General features: G+C 44.6%; 1 protein-coding gene across 9 annotated transcripts in view; it reads left to right on the forward strand.

Annotated features, from left to right (window-relative positions):
• ppip5k1a (diphosphoinositol pentakisphosphate kinase 1a) overlaps window positions 1–22,279 on the forward strand; it is a 171,249-nt gene that overhangs the window by 124,571 nt on the left and 24,399 nt on the right. For 4 of the 9 annotated variants that reach the window (XM_034194040.1, XM_034194059.1, XM_034194043.1 and 1 more), the window contains 2 exons: window positions 257–382; window positions 12,997–13,059. The exons of 2 other annotated variants lie outside the window; for them this stretch is intronic. In XM_034194040.1, the coding sequence (XP_034049931.1) occupies window positions 257–382; window positions 12,997–13,059 (189 nt within the window). The remainder of the gene's footprint in view (window positions 1–256; window positions 383–12,996; window positions 13,060–22,279) is intronic. 3 more of the 9 variants (XM_034194052.1, XM_034194076.1, XM_034194085.1) reach the window with 1 other exon arrangement.

A 22,279-nucleotide genomic window follows, 5' to 3' on the forward strand; every position in this document is an offset into this window, starting at 1 on the left:
ACATCACTGAGAAAAGTGTCAAATGATTTTATGGTAAATATTGAATTTTTAGTATCTGACTTGCTCATCTGGCCTGAAAGTCTGTTCTAGTGTCATGTGAGAATAGAAATGGTGGAATGAGTTGCATGGTCTTCTTCTGCATCTTTGTGTCTCTCTATCTTCCTGCCTTTCTTTCTCTCCTTTTTCTGTCTCTGGACAGTTATTTGAGTAACTGCATGTTATCTAGCTGTGACTAACCCCCACGCCCCCCTCGCAGGCTCTCAGTGTGCCGGGCTCTTCAGCACCACCGTCCTAGGTGGGTCCTCTAGCGCCCCTAACCTGCAGGACTACGCACGTGCACACCGCAAAAAATTCTCCATCAGCAGTCTATCCTGCAAAGACGGTACGTGTTTGAGATCTGGTTCCTTTATCCTGTACAAAAGAACAGCAGTTCAGTGACAGTTTTGGAAGCACTGGTACATTTTAGTTTGATTATAAAACGTTGCTTTGGTTTCTCATTGATTTTGTATCTTGAGCCTGGCCACTGAAGCATATAGTTGGGGCGGGGTGACTTTCACACTTAGCACACTTTTGGAAGACAGAAGGAGAGTATTTTTGGTATAAAATGTTTTTTTTTTTTTTTTTTTTCTGAGAGAAACAGCCGATATATTCCATAATTTAAAAAAATTAATTGTCCATGTCAAGAATTGGCACTTGTTTCATGGAGTACCAACAGTCTGATTTTATTATTCCAGCCAGTCACTCAACCCAAAGATTTGTGATTTAGCTCCTTCACTTATAGCCTTGGCATTCACCAGTGAAGGCATGTCCAGAAGTGACTGGGTAGAATGGAAATCTGTAGCTTGTATACCCTTTGTGGATTACGCTTGTCCATCCTTCCTCTGTGAAATATATGTACAGTGCATCCAGAAAGGTATTCACAGCGCTTCACTTTTTCCGCATTTTTTTATGTTACAGCCTTATTGTTGTGAAAGTGTAGGAACACGGACCCACAACAGGGGGCGCAAAGGAACGGACAATGGAGAAGGTAAATAACAAGGTTTTACTGTTGTGAAACGTGCACAACCAATACAACAATCGACAATTTGGGGTTAAGCCGAATTCCACTGGTGTCGTGTGGGCAGGCTCGAAGGTAGGAGACGTCCGTCGAACCGGAACCACCCAGATTTCCTCTGCCACCGAACCCTGGAAGTACTGGAACCGCCAAGTCCCGAATTCCCAGGTGGCCACTGCCTCCGCTCGTCGGATCCGGTACTGCTGGCAAGAGAACAAACAACACACAGGTGTGGATGCGGCTGCACCCAGTAACACGGAGAGGGGAGAAGCCGCCTCCACCTCACGTCACAATACTGCAGGAAGGTGAGTACTTATCCGAAGCAACGGCTTTTTGTAGACAGCTGTCCTGCAATGCTCAACAAGAAAGACAATATAATGTAAGAAATACAGCAGAGAACGTTACCTCTATCTTAAGGCGATATCTCGGCACTGAGGTGGAGACGCCGTCCTGGTGATATACCTCCGTGCTGAGTGGAGTCAGCTGTGTCCAGTGATGGGTGACAGCTGTCAACCTGGCTGCTCTCGTGAGGCGGCAGCGCCCTCTGGTGCCTGGAGCCCGCACTCCAGGCAGGGCGCCCTCTAGTGGTGGTGGGCCAGCAGTACCTCCTCTTCAGCGGCCCACACAACAGGACCCCCCCCTCAACGGGCGCCTCCTGGCGCACGACCGGGCTTGTCCGGATGGCGACGGTAGAAGTCGGCCAGGAGGGCCGGGTCCAGGATGAAGCCCTTCTTCACCCAGGAGCGTTCTTCGGGGCCGTACCCCTCACAGTCCACCAGGTACTGAAAACCCCGGCCCATTCGACGGACGTCGAGGAGCCGGCGCACGGTCCAAGCCGGTTCCCCGTCGATGATCCGGGCAGGAGGTGGTGCCGGACCCGGAGTGCAGAGGGGTGAGGTGTGATGGGGTTTTATCCGGGAGACATGAAACACTGGATGAATCTGCAGCGAGGCCGGAAGCTGGAGCCTCACTGCGGCGGGATTGATGACTTTGTGAATCTTGAAGGGACCGATGTATCGTTCTTGGAGTTTTGGGGAGTCCGCTTGAAGGGGAATGTCCTTGGTGGACAACCACACTTCCTGCCCAGGACGATACGTGGGGGCCGGGGCCCGCCGCCGGTCTGCATGATTCTTCGCCCTCGTCCGGGCCCTCAACAAAGCAGAACGGGCGGCACGCCACACCCGACGGCACTTCCGTAGGTGGGCCTGGACCGAGGGCACACGACCTCTCCCTCGACCACCGGAAACAAGGGGGGCTGATACCCCAAGCACACCTCAAAAGGGGAGAGGCCGGTGGCTGATGACACCTGACTGTTGTGGGCGTACTCGATCCAGGCCAGGTGGGTACTCCAGGCCGTCGGGTGCGCGGCTGTCACACAGCGTAGTGTCTGCTCCAGTTCTTGGTTGGCCCGTTCTGCTTGCCAGTTGGTCTGGGGGTGATACCCAGACGAGAGGCTGACCGTGGCCCCCAGCTCCCGGCAGAAGCTCCTCCAAACGTGTGAGGAAAACTGGGGACCGCGATCGGAGACGATGTCTGATGGTATCCCATGCAGACAGACGACGTGGTGGACCAGGAGGTCCGCTGTCTCCTGGGCCGTTGGTAGCTTCGGGAGGGCCATGAAGTGGGCCGCCTTGGAGAAACGGTCCACTATCGTGAAGATGACGGTGTTCCCCTGGGACGGCGGGAGACCCGTGACAAAGTCCAGGCCGATGTGGGACCAGGGGCGATGTGGGACGGGCAGCGGCTGCAGCAGCCCTGAGGTCTTCCGATGGTCGGCCTTGCCCCTGGCGCAGGTGGTACAGGCCTGGACGTAGCCCCGGACGTCGGCCTCCAGGGACGCCCACCAGAAGCGCTGCCGGACGACTTCCACGGTCCTTCGCACCCCAGGGTGACAGGAGAGCTTAGAACCGTGACAGAAGTCCAGTACTGCAGCTCTGGCTTCCGGTGGGACATAGTCTGTTCTTTGGTCCGGTTCCGGGGTCCGGGTCTCGTGTCAGGGCCTCCCGGATGGTCTTCTCTATGTCCCAGGTGAGGGCGGCCACGATAGCGGACTCCGGGATGATGGGATCCGGGGGATCCGACGATTCCGTTTTGACTTCATCTTCATGGACCCGGGACAATGCATCCGATCTCTGATTTTTGGTCCCGGGACGGTAGGTGATCCGGAAGTCAAAACGGCCAAAGAACAGTGACCAGCGGGCTTGCCTGGGGTTCAGCCGCTTGGCGGTCCTGATGTACTCCAGGTTCCGATGGTCAGTGAAAACCGTGAATGGCACGGACGTTCCCTCCAACAGATGTCTCCACTCTTCAAGGGCCTCTTTCACCGCAAGGAGTTCTCGATTGCCGACGTCATAATTCCGTTCGGCCGGGGTCAACCTGCGGGAAAATAGGCACACGGGTGAAGAACCTTATCGGTCTTCCCGCTCTGGGAGAGCACAGCTCCTATCCCTGAGTCCGAGGCGTCCACTTCAACCACTAACTGGCGAGTAGGATCGGGCTGCACCAGAACGGGTGCAGACGAGAAGCGCCGTTTCAACTCCTTGAACGCGGCATCGCAACGATCCGACCAGGTGAAGGGGACTTTTGGTGAGGTCAGGGCTGTCAGGGGGCTAACTACCTGACTATAGCCCTTAATGAACCTCCTGTAGAAATTAGCAAAGCTGAGGAACTGTTGCAGCTTCCTACGGCTAGTCGGTTGGGGCCAGTCTCTCACCGCCGCAACCTTGGCCGGATCAGGAGCGACGGAGTTCGGGGAGATGATGAACCCCAGGAAGGACAAAGACGTGCGGTGAAACTCGCACTTCTCGCCCTTCACAAACAGTCGGTTCTCCAACAACCGCTGCAGGACCTGACGGACATGCCGGACATGAGTCTCAGGATCCGGGGAAAAGATGAGTATATCGTCTAGATACACGAAGACGAACCGGTGCAGGAAATCCCGCAAGACATCATTTACCAATACTTGGAAAGTCGCGGGAGCGTTAGTGAGACCGAACGGCATGACCAGGTACTCGAAATGACCTAACGGGGTGTTTAATGCCGTCTTCCATTCGTCTCCCTTCCGGATCCGAACCAGGTGGTACGCATTCCTAAGATCAAGTTTGGTGAAAATCCTGGCTCCATGCAAGGGGGTGAACACTGAATCCAACAAGGGCAACGGGTATCGGTTGCGAACCGTGATTTCGTTCAGCCCCCTGTAATCGATGCATGGACGAAGTCCGCCATCTTTCTTTCCCACAAAAAAGAAACCGGCACCCATCGGGGAGGTGGAATTCCGGATCAACCCGGCAGCTAACGAGTCCCGGATGTAGGTCTCCATTGATTCGCGCTCCGGCCGTGAGAGGTTGTACAGCCTACTGGACGGGAACCCACTGCCTGGAACCAAATCAATGGCACAATCATACGGGCGGTGGGGAGGGAGCGTGAGAGCCAGATCCTTGCTGAACACGTCCGCAAGATCGTGGTACTCCGCCGGCACCGTCCTCAGATTGGGCGGGACTCTGACCTCCTCCTTAGCTTGGGAGCCGGGAGGAACCGAGGAACCTAGACACTCCCGATGGCAGGTCTCGCTCCACTGCACCACCACCCCGGACGGCCAATCGATCCGGGGATTGTGCTTCAACATCCAGGGAAAGCCCAAACCACACGGGAGGTGGCCTGAGTCACAAAGAACTCGATCACCTCCCGGTGGTTACCTGACACCACCAGAGTTACAGGTGGTGTCTTATGCGTGATCGGAGGGAGTAGGGAGCCATCTAGTGCCCGAACCTTGTACGGGTGAGGTAAGAGCCACCAGAGGGAGCTCTAACTCCCTAGCCCATCTGCTATCCAACAGATTCCCCTCAGAGCCCGTGTCCACCAGTGCTGGGGCTTTCATGGTAGAATCCTCATACAGGATCGTGACTGGGAGTCGTGTGGCAATGTGGGTGTGTCCCACGTGAATGTCTTGGCCCACCCCTAGCCCAGTCTCTAGGGGCGGGCGTTTGGTGTTTGACCGCTCGGGGCAGTCTCTCACATGGTGCTCTATTGAACCACAAACAAGACACGCTCCGTGGGTCCATCTCCTCTGTGCATCCGGTGCCCTAAATGTTGCCCTACTCGTGTCCCTAGCTTCGTCAGTAGGGGGAGCTGTGACCCCACGGAGCGCAGGGGCTGTGGAGCGTGGGGAAGGCGGAGCGCGGTCGGAACCGGAAGGGAGAGGGACAGCGCGTGCCCGGCCATGCCTTTCGTCTCGTTCCCGCCGACGTTCTTCTAACCGGTTGTCCAACCGTATGACAAGATCAATGAGCCCATCTAAATCCCGCGGTTCGTCCTTAGCCACCAGGTGCTCTTTAAGAACCAAAGACAGTCCGTTTACAAAGGCGGCGCGGAGGGCAGTGCTATTCCAGCCGGACCTCGCAGCCGCGATGAGGAAGTCGACTGCATAGGCAGCTGCGCTCCGGCGCCCCTGTCTTATTGACAGTAGCACTGTTGAAGCGGTTTCTCCTCGATTGGGGTGATCGAACACAGTTCTGAGCTCCCTCACAAACCCATCGTATATCTGAAGGAACCGTGAGTTCTGCTTCCAGAGCACTGTAGCCCAAGCGCGTGCCTCCCCGCGAAGCTGGTTTATCACATAAGCTACTTTGCTAGCATCAGCCGCGTACATCACGGGACGCTGTGCGAAGACGAGCGAACACTGCATAAGAAAATCTGCGCACGTCTCCACACAGCTGCCGTACGGTTCTGGGGGGCTTATGTATGCTTCTGGGGAAGGAGGGAGGGGTCGTTGAACGACCAGTGGAACGTCACTATTACGCGCAGGGTCGACGGGAGGGAGAGCCGCAGCGGCGCCCGGGGTGCGCGCTTCCACTTGTGCGGCGAGAGCCTCCACCCTGCGGTTCAGGAGAACGTTCTGCTCGGTCATTAAGTCCATCCGAGTGGTGAAAGCGGTGAGGATCCGCTGCAACTCACCGATTACCCCTCCCGAAGACGCCTGCACGCCCTGGTCTTCCATTGGCCGTTCAACAGCCGGTTGACGCCCCTCGGGATCCATGACATTGGCCGAGATATCCTGTTGTGAAAGTGTAGGAACACGGACCCACAACAGGGGGCGCAAAGGAACGGACAATGGAGAAGGTAAATAACAAGGTTTTACTGTTGTGAAACGTGCACAACCAATACAACAATCGACAATTTGGGGTTAAGCCGAATTCCACTGGTGTCGTGTGGGCAGGCTCGAAGGTAGGAGACGTCCGTCCAAGTCGAACCGGAACCACCCAGATTTCCTCTGCCACCGAACCCTGGAAGTACTGGAACCGCCAAGTCCCGAATTCCCAGGTGGCCACTGCCTCCGCTCGTCGGATCCGGTACTGCTGGCAAGAGAACAACAAACACACAGGTGTGGATGCGGCTGCACCCAGTAACACGGAGAGGGGAGAAGCCGCCTCCACCTCACGTCACAATACTGCAGGAAGGTGAGTACTTATCCGAAGCAACGGCTTTTTGTAGACAGCTGTCCTGCAATGCTCAACAAGAAAGACAATATAATAATGTAAGAAATACAGCAGAGAACGTTACCTCTATCTTAAGGCGATATCTCGGCACTGAGGTGGAGACGCCGTCCTGGTGATATACCTCCGTGCTGAGTGGAGTCAGCTGTGTCCAGTGATGGGTGACAGCTGTCACCCTGGCTGCTCTCGTGAGGCGGCAGCGCCCTCTGGTGCCTGGAGCCCACACTCCAGGCAGGGCGCCCTCTAGTGGTGGTGGGCCAGCAGTACCTCCTCTTCAGCGGCCCACACAACACTTATCCCAAAATGGATGAAATTAATTTTTCCTCAAAATTTTACATACAATTCCCCATAATGACAATGTGATTTTTTTTTTTTTTTTTGCAAAGTTATTAAAAAACAAAACTAAGAAATCACGTGTACATAAGTATACACAGCTTTTGCCATGAAGCTCAAAATTGAGCTCAGGTGCACCCTGTTTCCACTGATCATCCATGAGATCTTTCTACAACTTAATTGGAGTCCACATGGCATAAATTCAGTTGATTGGACATGAATTCGAAAGACATACACCTGTCTACATTTAAGGTCCCACAGTTGACAGTGCATGTCAGAACACAAACCAGGCATGAAGTCAAAAGAATTGTCTGTAGACCTCTGAGACAGGATTGTCTCGAAGCACCCGTCTGGGGAAGGGTATAGAAACATTTCTGCTGCTTTGAAGGTCTCAATGAACACAGTGACCTCCATCCTCCGTAAACGGAAGAAGTTTGGATCCACCAGGACTCTTCCTAGAGGCCGCCCGTCTAAACTGAGCTATTGGGGAGAAGGGAGGTGACTAAGAACCCAATGGTCACTCTGTCGGAGTCCCAGCATTACTCTGTGGAGAGAGGAGAACCTTCCAGAAGGACAACCATCTCTGCAGCAATCCACTAATCAGGCCTGCATGGTCAAATAGCCAGACGGAAGCCTCTCCTTAGTACAAGACACATGGCAGCCTGTCTTGAGTTTGCCAGATGGCACCTGATGGACCCTGAGACCATGAAAAACAAAATTCTTTGGTCTGATGAGACGAACATTGAACTCTTTGGCATCAATGCCAGGCATCATGTTTGCAGGAAACCAGGCACCATCCCTACAGTGAAGCATGGTGGTGTCAGCATCATGCTATGAGGATGTTTTCAGCGGCAGGAACTGGGAGACTAGTCAGGATTGAGGGAAAGATGAATGCAGCAATGTACATCCTGGATGAAAACCTGCTCCGGAGCGCTCTTGACCTCAGACTGGGGCGAAGGTTCATCTTTCAGCAGGACAGTGACCCTAAGCACACAGCTAAGATATCAAAGGATTGGCTTCAGGACAACTCTGTGAATGTCCTTGAGTGACACAGCCAGAGCCCAGACCTGAATCTGATTGAACATCTCTGGAGAGATCTGATAATTTGTGCACCAACACTCCCCATCCAACCTGATGGATCTTGAGAGCTGCTGCAAAGAGGAATGGGCAAAACTGCCCAAAGATAGGTGTGCCAAGCTTGTGGCATCATATTCAAGAAGACATGAGGTTGTAATTGCTGCCAAAGGTGCATCAAAGTACTGTGCAACGGGTGTGAATACTTATGTACATCTGATTTCTTTTTTATTTTTAATAAATTTGCAAAAAAAAATAAAAAATTTTTAAAAAGCTTTTTTCATGTAGTCATTATGGGATGTTGTGAGGGGAAAAAATAATTTTACTGTATTTTGGAATAAGGCTGTCACATAAAATGTGAAAAAAGTGAAGCACTGTGAATACTTTCCGGATGCAGTGTATATGATAGCATTTATAGTTACGTTTGAGTCCAAGTTAAAGACTTTAAGAAAACAACTTAGAATTACATAAGTTGTATTTCTTCCCTCCAATGCCTGTTCGGGGTCTTTACAGTTCCAAAGTTTTGCATTCAGACCTGTATATCATTTCTCAATCTTGGTGTATGTAGTTTAATTACAGTACATGCTCTGGGTTTTGGAAAAATGTAGACCCAATCCAGCAGGGACCCGAGAACAGTCACAATCCAAAGCAGGCCCAGAAAGTGCCATTACTGAGAAAGAAAAGCTGTAGCAGTGTTTCTGCCACCAGTACATAAAATAAATAAATGTTGTCAAATTTAGTGCTTCGTTGTCTGATTTTCAGGGACTCCTACCACAAAATTTTCCATCTATTCCGGCCTTGCTGACAGCTGATTGGCCAGGTCTGATAACTGTCACCTCTTGATTGTGTTAAAAAAAAATACGATAAATTTTGATGGGCAAGACAAAATTTAAAAATATTTTTTGCAGGGTTGCTGAGGACCTGTATTGAGCAACATTATGTTTGTATAAATGAAGAGTGGGTCAAAGTTCCCAGAGCACAGTCACTCAGTCTTTGAGGTTGTCCTGCTCCACACAGATTTACTGTACTATGCCAAATGTTTGTTTCATTCTGATTGATTGATTTTTAATTGAATGCCAATTCACTCACTCAGAAATGTTCTTGTATCCATCCCCCAGTTGTCTGCAGCCACCTTGCAGTAAAACTGGTTTTGGTCATTTGTTTTCATTTTAGTTGAACTGTATTGAGCCGAAGTAATTATATGATTTTGTTTATTATATTTTTATTTACTTTCACTCATGTTGCAGAAATTTGTCATTAATTAGAGATTGCTTATACAAGTATTTTTACAAATTATTGAAAAAGCCAAAATGAATCAACCTTACTTATAGCCACTGTTATTGTAAAATAACCATTATTATCATATTTTCTGGACTATAAGTCACACCAGAGTGTTCCCCCCATCTGTCCATAAATGCATCATGAAGAGGAAAAAGCATAGGCATTGCAGCGGGCTATAACGCACTTATTTTTGAAATGTGATGTTTCTGCTTCATGGAGCAAAAAGAAAAATTAATTTAATTGGTCCATTTATTTATAACCCAAACACCCCATTACTGAGCAGAAGGTGTTAATTAATATTATTGTATGAGGCACAAAGAACTTATAGTGACCTGCTTCTTATGGTCACTGAATCGACGATCATAGGTGAGGCCAATGTACAGTGTAATTAAGTGTTTGAAAACGTGGTGCATTGATTATTCATTTATAATGCAAACATTGCGTTATTGAACAGAAACTATCGGCCTCATTAATGTTATTTTATCAAGCACAAAGAACTGAACATTTAACTGCTTCTTGTGGCCACTGAACAGACAGAACATCTATACAATGGCTCTATTCATTGTAATTAAATGTTTGAAAAGTGTTTTGTAATGCATTTGTAAAGCATAATAGTCTTACCTTAGCTTAGCCATACTCTCCTGCTCATTGCTGTTCTTGTTGTCTGACACAGTCCAAAAAAGCATTGTGCCAAGTAGTATGAAAGGTATGGTCTCTCTTTTTATTCCAGAGCATGGTCTTTCAGTTTGAGAACATGGTTTAATAAGTTTACTTGTTCTCTAATACACAGCGTTTCACGTTTAGATAGTCCTCGTCTTCTTGTTTTATCACCATTGGAATCGAGCTTAATGGTGCAGTACCTCTGCCTTCTGCTCCATTGTGGGAATCACAGTATCTCATTCACTACACAGGATCAGCTTGCCACGCGTGTAAACCTTTCCTTCTTGTGACCATAGATGTATTTTTTCATATATGTCACTTTGGAATATCAGTCGGTGGACTTCCCAAAGTTGTAGAAGGGGGAAAAAATGAGCCGAAGCCCAATGAAAAAATTTACATCAGTCATTTAGAAATACAGTGTAGTACTTTATAGTAAATCTGTGTCAGGTAGGCAGTTCTCAAAAACTAAATGTCCATGCTGGAAGGAGACAAGTGAGGGAAGCCACCAAGACACAACTCTGGAAGAACTTTTGACTTCTGTGAGTGGAGAAACTGGGAATAGTGCAGCATTTTTATTTTTATCTTTGTTTTACTTATAGTCCCCACTTTTTCTAATTTGTGGTTGTTTCTGTTGCATTTCTGAAATTACAGAACTACTATAAAGAAAAGTGTGAACATTTTATTGTGTTTTAAAACTTTGTGGAGCAAATGTAAACACCAAACTCTTATAAGGAAGGAAAAAATACACAGACGTGCAGAAAAACGTTGATATAAACTGAACAGAGAGCAATGCAGGCTGATTTGACTCCCCATATTTTTTGTATAAATAAATCAGAATAAAATAAGAGGTAACTCACTTTGAAATGAATAAAACATATAGCTGCAGCTTATAACTTTGAAAAATAACAAAAATCAGCAGCTTGTATTTTTATTCCGACTCCAGTTCATTTTAGTATGATGTCATTTTTTTCTCATCAGTCACATTTTGTGCTTAAGATTGAACAAATAAATACCTTTGGAAAATAACAGCTGTTAAAGTTCAGAGTTCTCACCTGCTTTTTGTGATCTGTGCCTCTGAATATCACTGCAGCTTCTCCACATCAGGGTTTTTTTAACCCGTGAATGCGTAATTTTTCCTCAGTTCTTTTATATATTCTCATTTTTAAGGATTTTTTAAGGATATTTGACCATTTATTTCATCTCATGATCTAATAAATTCAGTATACGATGTGCACATGGTGTGAACAGGTCGGTGCCATCAGAAAAACACCGGTAGAGAAAGAGCAGAGAAAAGTAAAGGCAGTTCCACGTTTTTTGTTTTTTTTTTTCTTTTACATGTTCACTCGGGTTAAAATCCTCTCTCTGCTCCGCGCTCGCTGTGTCATGTGCACTGATGGTTCTCAGCAGAATGTAACGTCTCGTGCCTCCATTCGCCATCTGCAGCGAGTTGACTCCACGCACACACACACACCAACAGCTCCTCCGGTAAATTGCGCATTTTAGACAGTGTTGAACAAGACGGTCACTGTTTTAATCGGCCGTCTTATCCAAGTTTGAACATTCAAATGACGGGAGGACGGCTCGCTATCTAAAACTATGAATTGAGAGAAAACAAACACTTAAAATAAACAACTCGTCGACTACTAAATTAGTTGTCGATGGCTTCATTAGTCGACGTTGTTGTGACTAGTCGACTAGTTGTGGCAGCCCTACTGCTGGGATAGGCTCCAGCCCCCCGTGACCTTTAATTGGATTAAATGGGTCAAAAGAATATGAGAAAGAAACTTTTTCATGGTATTCTAATTTTTTGAAGCATACCCCTCTATCTTTAGAGAAGTTGCATTAAATTATTACTTTGTGTGTGTGCTGTTTGTCATGAGCAGGATTATTTGGTTATTTCTATGTCTGTTTTTGTTAAGATCAAGAGCACATTTTATATTTACAGGGCTCCTGCATGTATGAAACAACAGTTCATCAGCATTCTTTATTTTAACTACCCCGTAAACCACAAAATCATGGTCTTTCCATGTTTTGTCACCTTGGTCCAGCCAAAGCCCATATTGACTTTGTAATTAGTCATTTAGTACTGTATTGTCCTACTTTTGCAACTAATATACAAGTTTAAAATTGTTTTATTTCATGATGTAGCATAGTTGAAATGCTAAATTGTCCTAATAACATTTCTTAAACTTAACATTACATGTAACATACAGCATAAGTCATCTCGCAACCTAATCCATTCTTTATATTTAGAATTTTTTGCTGATTGTCATCGTCCTTCGTTTATAGCTTAGATGCTCATGCTGCAGCTGAGCACAAACATTATTCAGGTATTTTTGAATAATTTTTGTGCATGAAAATTACCCATTAAAGGTCAATATTAATTCCAAGGTTTGCAGTGCATTAAAACCTGTGCATTATGTTTTGTTATGATTCACTGGCTGGCATGTGTGTTGTCAGATTGTCCTATAGGTGTCACTGTGGTACCATGCATTCTCTTCTCCGCTACCATCCTCCTGGTAGTTTCACATGTAGCCATGCTGTTGGTCTGTCATCCATCTTGTTGTAGCTCATGTACAAAATCAAAGGAAGGATTGTAATGTTGGTACAGTCACTTGCCCAAATGGTGATACTTAAGTTCATGATTTTTTGTTAGTGTAGTGTATTTTCTCTGTCTCTCTCTCTCTCTCTGTCTCTGTCTCTGCTGACACATTGGAGGTCCAACCAACCGAAGTTGTTGTTCATCACATGTTTACACCTCAAACAGGAAGATGGAAACGAAAGCCAAAAACACTTGAGTAATGACACAGATTCTTGAAACATTTCGTGGGCACTGGTGGCTTCATCTTCTCAGTTGAAATCATTCATCTCATCTGTGTCAGATGATGTTTCATCCATGCTTTGCCCTACAGATATTGTGAGAATAACTTCAAGTTAGGGCTTCTTCACAACATGGAATAGATTGTGTAAACATTCATTTGCATAGATGGTGTTGATTGCTCTTTTCACTGTTGGGTTCACATGAGAAATGAAAAAGGGGATGATGAAACATGTTGCTGTGGCTCCTGGTAATATGAGTGAACTTTGTTTTTATTCCTTCAGAGTGCTTGTCTATGCCGGGAAAAAAACGATTTTCTGTGTCGTTTGCAAAGCATCCGACTAATGGTACGTCTGCTTCTTTAAAGTATATTTCCACTCCACCTCCCTTTGTCTTGCATGTCTTCAAACTTTTTATTTATTTATTGATTTATTTATTTTTGCTTGGACAGCCCTCTGGCATTCCAAGATTACTTTGTTCCTATCGATTAATTTTTGTTTACCCATGCACTCTGGACTCTTACCTTTCTCACACTACCTGTCATTCACATTCTAACCAGGGTTCCCACTGGTCATTGAATTGTGAAATGTCAAGATTTAGAAGATTTTAACAAATTTAATGAAGCATTGCAGCAGAAACTAGACTGGCACTTATTGGAATGCATACCTCCCCCAAGGCCCGCAGTGCCTCCTATTGCAATTTTAATTTTTTTTTTTTTTTTTTTTAAGTACTGTAGAATTTTACTATAATTCTCAACAAAAGCGAGCTGAGTATTTTCAATTAAAATCTTGGGAGAATTCAGAAGGGATCAATCTACCTTTAGGTAATATTGACATACATACAGTTTTAGCCTTATTGGCCAAGTGGTTAATGCACTTGGTTTCAGTTCAGAAGGTTCTGGGTTCAAATCCCACCCCTACCACATTTCTCCATGTAATGTGGGTTGCGTCAGGAAGGGCATCCGGTGTAAAACTTGTGCCAATTCAACATGCAGATCCACCTTGGATTTGCTGTGGCCGAAGGGACTTACTTTTATACAAAATATCATGCTTAACATCATAATCAGAGCAGGTGTGAAGTAGTTTCTGTAGGCCCTTAACTGAGGGACACAGTACAACTATATCATCAGCATAGAATAAGTGGTTAACAAGTCTATTACCAAGCATACACCCAACTTTATCATTAACCAGATTACGACTTAGCTCATTCATATATATATATATATATATATATATATATATATATATATACACTCAACAAAAATATAAACACAACACTTTTGGTTTTGCTCCCATTTTGTACGAGATGAACTCAAAAATCTAAAACTTTTTCCACATACACAATATCACCATTTCCCTCAAATATTGTTCACAAACCAGACTAAATCTGTGATAGTGAGCACTAATCCTTTGCTGAGATAATCCATCCCACCTCACAGGTGTGCCATACCAAGATGCTGATTAGACACCATGATTAGTGTACAGGTGTGCCTTAGACTGTCCACAATAAAAGGCCACTCTGAAAGGTGCAGTTTTGTTTTATTGGGGGGGATACCAGTCAGTATCTGGTGTGACCACCATTTGCCTCATGCAGTGCAACACAGTTGATCAGGTTGTCAATTGTGGCCTGTGGAATGTTGGTTCACTCCTCTTCAATGGCTGTGCGAAGTTGCTGGATATTGGCAGGAACTGGTACACGCTGTTGTATACGCCGGTCCAGAGCATCCCAAACATGCTCAATGGGTGACATGTCCGGTGAGTATGCCGGCCCTGCAAGAACTGGGACATTTTCAGCTTCCAAGAATTGTGCACAGATCCTTGCAACATGGGGCCGTGCATTATCCTGCTGCAACATGAGGTGATGTTCTTGGATGTATGGCACAACAGTGGGCCTCAGGATCTCGTCACGGTATCTCTGTGCATTCAAAATGCCATCAATATCTGTGTTCTTCATCCATAACAGATGCCTGCCCATACCATAACCCCACCGCCACCATGGGCCACTCGATCCACAACATTGACATCAGAAAACCGCTCACCCACATGACGCCACACACGCTGTCTGCCATCTGCCCTGGACAGTGTGAACCGGGATTCATCCGTGATAAGAACACCTCTCCAACGTGCCAAACGCCAGCAAATGTGAGCATTTGCCCACTCAAGTCGGTTACGACGACGAACTGGAGTCAGGTCGAGACCCCGATGGGGACGACGAGCATGCAGATGAGCTTCCCTGAGATGGTTTCTGACAGTTTGTGCAGAAATTCTTTGGTTATGCAAACCGATTGTTTCAGCAGCTGTCCGAGTGGCTGGTCTCAGACGATCTTGGAGGTGAACATGCTGGATGTGGAGGTCCTGGGCTGGTGTGGTTACACGTGGTCTGCGGTTGTGAGGCTGGTTGGATGTACTGCCAAATTCTCTGAAACGCCTTTGGGGACGGCTTATGATAGAGAAATGAACATTCAATACACGAGCAACAGCTCTGGTTGACATTCCTGCTGTCAGCATGCCAATTGCACGCTCCCTCAAAGCTTGCAACATCTGTGGCATTGTGCTGTGAGATAAAGCTTTCAGAGTGGCCTTTTATTGTGGGCAGTCTAAGGCACACCTGTGCACTAATCATGGTGTCTAATCAGTATCTTGATATGGCACACCTGTGAGGTGGGATGGATTATCTCAGCAAAGGAGAAGTGCTCACTATCACAGATTTAGACTGGTTTGTGAACAATATTTGAGGGAAAAGGTGATATTGTGTATGTGGAAAAAGTTTTAGATCTTTGAGTTCATCTCATACAAAATAGGAGCAAAACCAAAAGTGTTGCGTTTATATTTTTGTTGAGTGTATACATTAAAAAGTCTTGGAGACAAATCACCTCCTTGACGAACACCGTTACAGACCCTATACAGCTCAGATGTATGGGATCCCCAGCGGACACAGGCCAACTAGTTACGATACCAAAACACTATTATTCTTACAAAAATTGTGGGTAGACCCCTGTCACATAACTTTTTAAAAAGTGTCCAATAATTAACACGGTCAATGCCTTAGAGGCATCCATAAAACAGATACACAGGACTATTTCTTCTTCTATAGTAATCAATCACTTCACAAAGTAAATAGATACACATATCAGTGGAATGTTTAGGGTTAAAACCAAACTGATATTCTGAAGTTACAATGATAGAAGATAATGCAGTGGTCCTATAGTTGCTCTTGCTAGTTACATCACCAGATTTATCTTTAATAATAGGTACTGTACAATAACAGTTTTAATCATTGCGGCTGGGATGAATATATAAACAAACAGGGCAGAATGGTGGCTTAGTGGTTGGCACTGTTACCTCACAGTGTGCAGGTCCCAGGTTCACTTCCTACTTGGTCCTGTCTGTGTGGAGTTTGCATGTCCTCCCTCATGTTTGCACGCCGGATTCCTACCACCTCCAAAGACATGCGGGTTCAGGGAATTGAACACTCTAATTGAACCATAGGTGTGAGAGTGTGAATGTATTTGTCTATATGTGCTGGCCCTGTGACAGAATGATGACCTGTCCAGGGTGTACTGCACCTCTCACTCAGTAACCACTGGAAAAGCCTCCAGCTCCCTATGACCCTTAACTGGAAAAATCAGGTTCTGAGAATGAATTAATACACAAACAGTTGAGTAATCCTGTTGATGTTCTAACATACGCAGGTGAACACATGACCTTGATGGAGGTAAATATTGTAAAAGCATAAGCTGACAAAAAATGAATGAGATAGCTGTAAGCTTGGATTTCTCATAATTTTACGCTTTATCACCTTTCATGTATTTGTTTATTGTCATGAAGTCAAGTACAACTTCCGCTAACCACTATTTAGCGAAGCTAACGTTTTTGTTAGCGGATTAACTTTTCAGATAACTTTGAAAACCATCAGCAGACCAAATAGCTTCCACTAAATTTAGTTCTGCTAACTTTTAGTCCGCTAACATTTTTTGGCTGGCATACGAGTAGTTAATAAAGCAGAACGGTCAAAAGCGTTTGTAAACTCTAAAATCATACATGTTGGTTCCTGTCTACTATGTGTTTTGCAGCAGTCAAACAGCTGTGAGGAGCTGAGCTCAACTCTACCTCAGCAGAAGGGACCTGGCTGCCAGGCTGCTACAAAAAAAGTAATTTACATTCAACATACAGTGCTCCAGACATGTGGCAGTAGACATGAAACACAAAGTAGGTTTGACTTACGGTTTGATTTATGAACCGAAATAATGCGGATAGTTTATCGACATTAATGTCAACTCTGTAATTTTTACAAAGGGAAAATACAACACATATCTTTTAGTTTTAAAGTAATGCTCTAATTCTGAATGTTTGAGCATGAACACACACAGATGCCAAAAGGCATTATTGGAAAATGAGCCACTCATCACTGGTTGGTTGGTTTATTTATTTGTAAAAGCCAACACACAAGTTACTGTAATGTGTTGGTTTTTACAAATAAATGTGTATTTGTAAATTTGTCATTTTTTATTTGTAAAAAAAAGGCATTTGCAAAACTGAAAATTCTGTTTGTGTGATTCAGCGTAACAAATAGCAACCATGTGATATTTGGGTGCTATTTATGCTGCCATCCAGTGGATGGGTCAAAATGCATAGAACACTGCCATCTAAAAAAAAAAAAAAAAAAAACAAATATGAATGAGTTTATTTATTCGGCACACGTGTTAATAATATAACGATTTAACAAAAACAATAAACAAACTAATATAACAACAAAATAACAAGAATATTAACCAAAAAACAAACCCCATGTGTCCGAAAGGGAGTGGGTTGAAGCAGAGCTTATCACGCCCACCCCTTATGCCACAAATCTAACAATTATATTCAGTCATACTCAGACTCGTAAATACATATCACTACGCAGACACTCACGTGGTGCAGTACCTCTGCCTTCTGCTCCATTGTGGGAATCACAGTATCTCATTATGTAAAAAAAATACATATTTACAAATAAATAATCCAACCAACCAGTGATGAGCAAAGCCTCATTATCCCATAATGCCTTTTGGTATCTGCGTGTGTTAATGCTCAAACCTTCAGAATTAGTGCATTACTTTAAAACTAAAAGATATGTGTTATATTTTCACTTTGTCAAAATGACAGTTGACATTAATGTTGATAAACTATCCGGAATAATTTGGTTTATAAATCAAACCATAAATCAAACCTACTTTGCTTTTCATGTCGACTGCCACATGTCTGGGGCACTATATGTTGAATGTAAATGAATCTTCCTCACAGCAGTGGGCAGGGCACACAAAGACAGAAGCTCTGACTTGTTTGTGTTGGGTTTATGATCGCCTTTGATTCTAGTCAGAAGTGTTGGCGGTGCTTAAACTCAAACTGGCTTGTCAGTAGCTGACAGTGTACCAGAGTCAATACTAAAAGTTAACGGTTAGCTGTATAGTCCGCTAAATTTTTTTTCGTGGTTTATCGGTTTAGCAATATAAAACTTAACTTTTCAGTTAGTGGATTTGCGGTTATCGAAGCTAACGTTTTGGTTAATTGTGCCCACAGGAGACGGGACAGGTTGTATATGGGGAGGTGGGTCAAAGTAGTTATTACTAGAGTTCCAGAGTGATTTATTTATTTCATTTTCTCATGTCTGAGTGCACCATTTCAGTCGTTGTTACAGATTGTGCACACCTTTTGTCTTCTGTAAAACTATCCTTTGAAAAAACCTCTGGGTGTATTTATGCCATGTGAAAGCATGCATCAGTAATATCCTGTGGTAAAAGGAGATTTCCGAAGTTTATTTCAAGTATTGGGCTGCATGAAGATGCATTTGAGAGACTGTCATCCCCTCCAACAACGATGTGCACTCCCTTAAATCTGCTTTGGCAAGTGCACAGCGTGGACTGTGAAGAGCACAGCCATGTATGCAGATTTAAAAAATATAACGCAATTCTAAAATGCCCTTGGCCTTATGAACATTGTCTTCCTTTTAATTTGCAGTTGTTTTAATTGGTATCCCACTGCAAAGTGTGTGTGTGTGTGTGTGTGTGTGTGTGTGTGTGTATACACACACACAGACACATATATATATATATATATATATATATATATATATATATATATATATATATATATATATATATATATTCAGATCCTATTGTCTTATGTACAATTTGTACGTTCAGTCAAGCCCTTACTTGATAATTTCAGAAGGAGCACAATGGAAATAAGCGTTTATGTTTTATTATCCATGCATCATTGACTCATTTACCTCTGTATGTTTGTTGATGCTGCATAATAAAGTCAGTCAATCATAAACAGTATTTTATTTATGTTTTAACAGCTTCTGCAGGAGGGCGTGCGTGTGTGTGCATACGTGAGGTTTTGACAACAGCAGAAGTTAGCTTTGAGTTAGAAGTTAGCGTGCATGTGGACGCTGACGTCCACGCGATGTCTTGTAAATCACTCCAGAAGTGTTATCTAGTTACATAACCAGCATTTTCAGTTTTACAAGTGTTTATTTATCATTAGCTTACACAATATATGACAGAGGTTATGTTTAGCAGCTAGCTAAACCAGCCAGTGATGTAACCATGTTAATGTCCATAAAATATCTTGTAAATCTCTCCAGAGGTGTTATCAGGTTCCAAAAAACAGTGTTATCAGTTTTAGAAGTTTATTTCTCGCTAACCTTTACATAATGAGAAACATGTTATATTTACACATAAATGAAGCAGTTTTGGAGTGCCGGAGAGACCAACCAGTAACGTCACGGTGCCCCTGTTGATTGGCTGTCACCGGTGCCCCTCAAAAAAACAAAAAAATGAACTTGCATGATTCATAGTGTAAAAATAGGAACAGAATGTGACTATTTAACCTCTTAAAATAGGTCAAGGTTAGCCATATTTGAACTTGTCCAGGGTCTGTGTCCCAAGAATCTTCCCTGTGAATTTGAAGATTGTTGCAGTAATAGGACTGGACTTATGCTGAGCACAGGCAGGCTGATGTAAAGCCTTTGCAGTACCCGATGGCTGTATCTGATGGCCTCTGGTAATAAATCAAGAACTGAATTGTATATACGTGGTGGAGAGGTGTTGAAACCACCTGCTTTTATCTGAGTAGGACTAAATTCAGTAATCCTTCAGTGGTATATTACTTGGGCCCCAAACATGTAGTGCAATGTGAGCACAGGGCAGGGAGGGAGGTAAGGGATGGGGATTTGACAGTCATGCTTGGGGCAGTTCAAGGTGCCAGTCACTCATGTTAGGATCTGTGTGGTCTCAGTCCATCCAGCTATAAATGGGTGTTGGCCTTATCTGAGAAAGTAACCTGAATCGGACTAGTGTCCCATCCAGAGGAAGTCAGACTCGCATTCTCTTCACCTTACGGAATCTGAAGGTCAGTCATTGGGAAGACTACCGACTTTACAATTGTCCAGAAGACACTCATCAACAACCAACAAGGAGGGCCACTCACAGAAGATCACTGCTGAAAGAGCTGTCTGTTCAGAGTGATATATCAAAGTATATTCTTTAAAAGTTGACTACAAAGGAAAAAGGATGACTGCAGCCTTGAGAAGAATTTGGCGGAGCTTCACAAGGAGTGGACTGAAGCTGGGGGTCAGTGCATCAAGAGCCACCATGCACAGACATGTCCAGGAAATGGGCTATAAGTGTCACATTCCCAGTGTGAAGCCACTCCAGAAGCAGTGACTGTCAGAATAGTCTTTCCTGGGCTAAGGAGAAAAAGACCTGGGGCCTCATGTACAAAGCGTGGTTATGCACAAAAACCTGGTGTATGTCCGTCTCCACACCAACGTTCAGATGTATCAAAAGTGAAATAACCGTGAAAGTGTGTGGTGCGCTGGCGTACGCACGTTTCTACAGCTATTGTTCCACTGTGGACACGTGATGCTGGGAACCATTAATAGTGTGAAAACAAGAAGTCATCAGAGTGCTGTGCACATCAGAGACACAGTGATGAGCAATTAAAGCACCTACGTGTTTGCAGTTATATGGGTGGATATAAAAAGTGATGCGTAAAATGGCACTAACAAAGGCTGCGTTAGTGTTGTTAGCGGACCTTGCAAATGTGCAATCCAACTTGAGCGTGTACTCAGGGAACGTGAGGATTTACTTGTAAATGACAATAATTGGCTCATAAACCGATTTCGATTACCAAGGCCAGTGTTACTGGAGTTGCACATAGAACTGCAGCCGGCCCACAGCGTAATACGGCGAGGAGCCAAGGGTTGTCTGTGTCCACACAGGTGCTGACCATGCTGGCCATCCTGGCATCATCAGAATTCCAGCATGAGTTGGCTGATTGGTCAGGAGTGTGCCAGTCAACTTTGTGGCAAGCCATGCCAGCTGTGTGGAACACAGTCATCCGAATGTCATCCAGGTACATCACATTTCAACATTATACCACATTTTGCAGCAAGAGGCGGCTTCCTGAATGTAAATGGAGTTATTAACTGCACACGTATTGCTCTGAAGGTGGCATCACATGATTAATTTGATTTTGTTAATAGGAAACATTTTCATCCCATCAATGTTCAAATCATGTGTGGTGTGCAAATGCGCATCAGGCTGGAGGCTACACGGTCCACGATGGGGGGGTTGCTTGGTGGTTAAATAATTTAGCCATGTAATTGTTCCTAACGAAAACCAACGTAGACACATTTGGGCATGTCCACATTCAAATGTTTTATTATTATTATTATGTTTTTGTTTTCTTGATGGTGTAACTAGAGAGCCTCTTAACAAGCCCCTGACTGTGTTCAGTATTTGTCAATAAAAGCGTGTGTAATATTAATGTCACACACTGTTAGCTGCTGTGCACCCAATATTTTTTTACTTCAGTGTGTGCACGCAGCTCAGTTCAGCATTTACACACACAAACATACTTATTTAATCTCCATTTTGCATTACACTGAGCTGAAAGAATGGCAATCTAACCACAGCTTTTGATGTTTTTGTAGGTTGTCTCTGAAAGTTATTTAATTTTTACACACGACACAGACAGTGACGGACGTCATCAAACACATAACACTCTACACTTATGGTGCCGTCAGCAGGACACAACCAGACTATTTTAATACATTTGCATATTCAGATAGAGGTGTGGCCAGGGAGGAGTTTGGTACGTGTGCTAAATTCTATGTTCAGTGGGATGTACAAACCAAACGTTCGGGGATTCATGCCTATACACACTTTGATACATCTGAATGTACAACCCCTGGCAAAAATTATGGAATCACCAGCCTCGGAGGATGTTCATTCAGTTGTTTAATTTTGTAGAAAAAAAGCAGATCACAGACATGACAAAACTAAAGTCATTTCAAATGGCAACTTTCTGGCTTTAAGAAACACTATAAGAAATCAGGAAAAATAATTGTGGCAGTCAGTAACGGTTACTTTTTTAGACCATGCAGAGGGGAAAAAAATATGGAATCACTCAATTCTGAGGAAAAAATTATGGAATCATGAAAAACAAAAGAACGCTCCAACACATCACTAGTATTTTGTTGCACCTCTGGCTTTTATAACAGCTTGCAGTCTCTGAGGCATGG

This window comes from Thalassophryne amazonica, chromosome 2, assembly GCF_902500255.1.
Source record: "Thalassophryne amazonica chromosome 2, fThaAma1.1, whole genome shotgun sequence".
In the NCBI taxonomy this organism is placed as follows: domain Eukaryota; kingdom Metazoa; phylum Chordata; class Actinopteri; order Batrachoidiformes; family Batrachoididae; genus Thalassophryne; species Thalassophryne amazonica.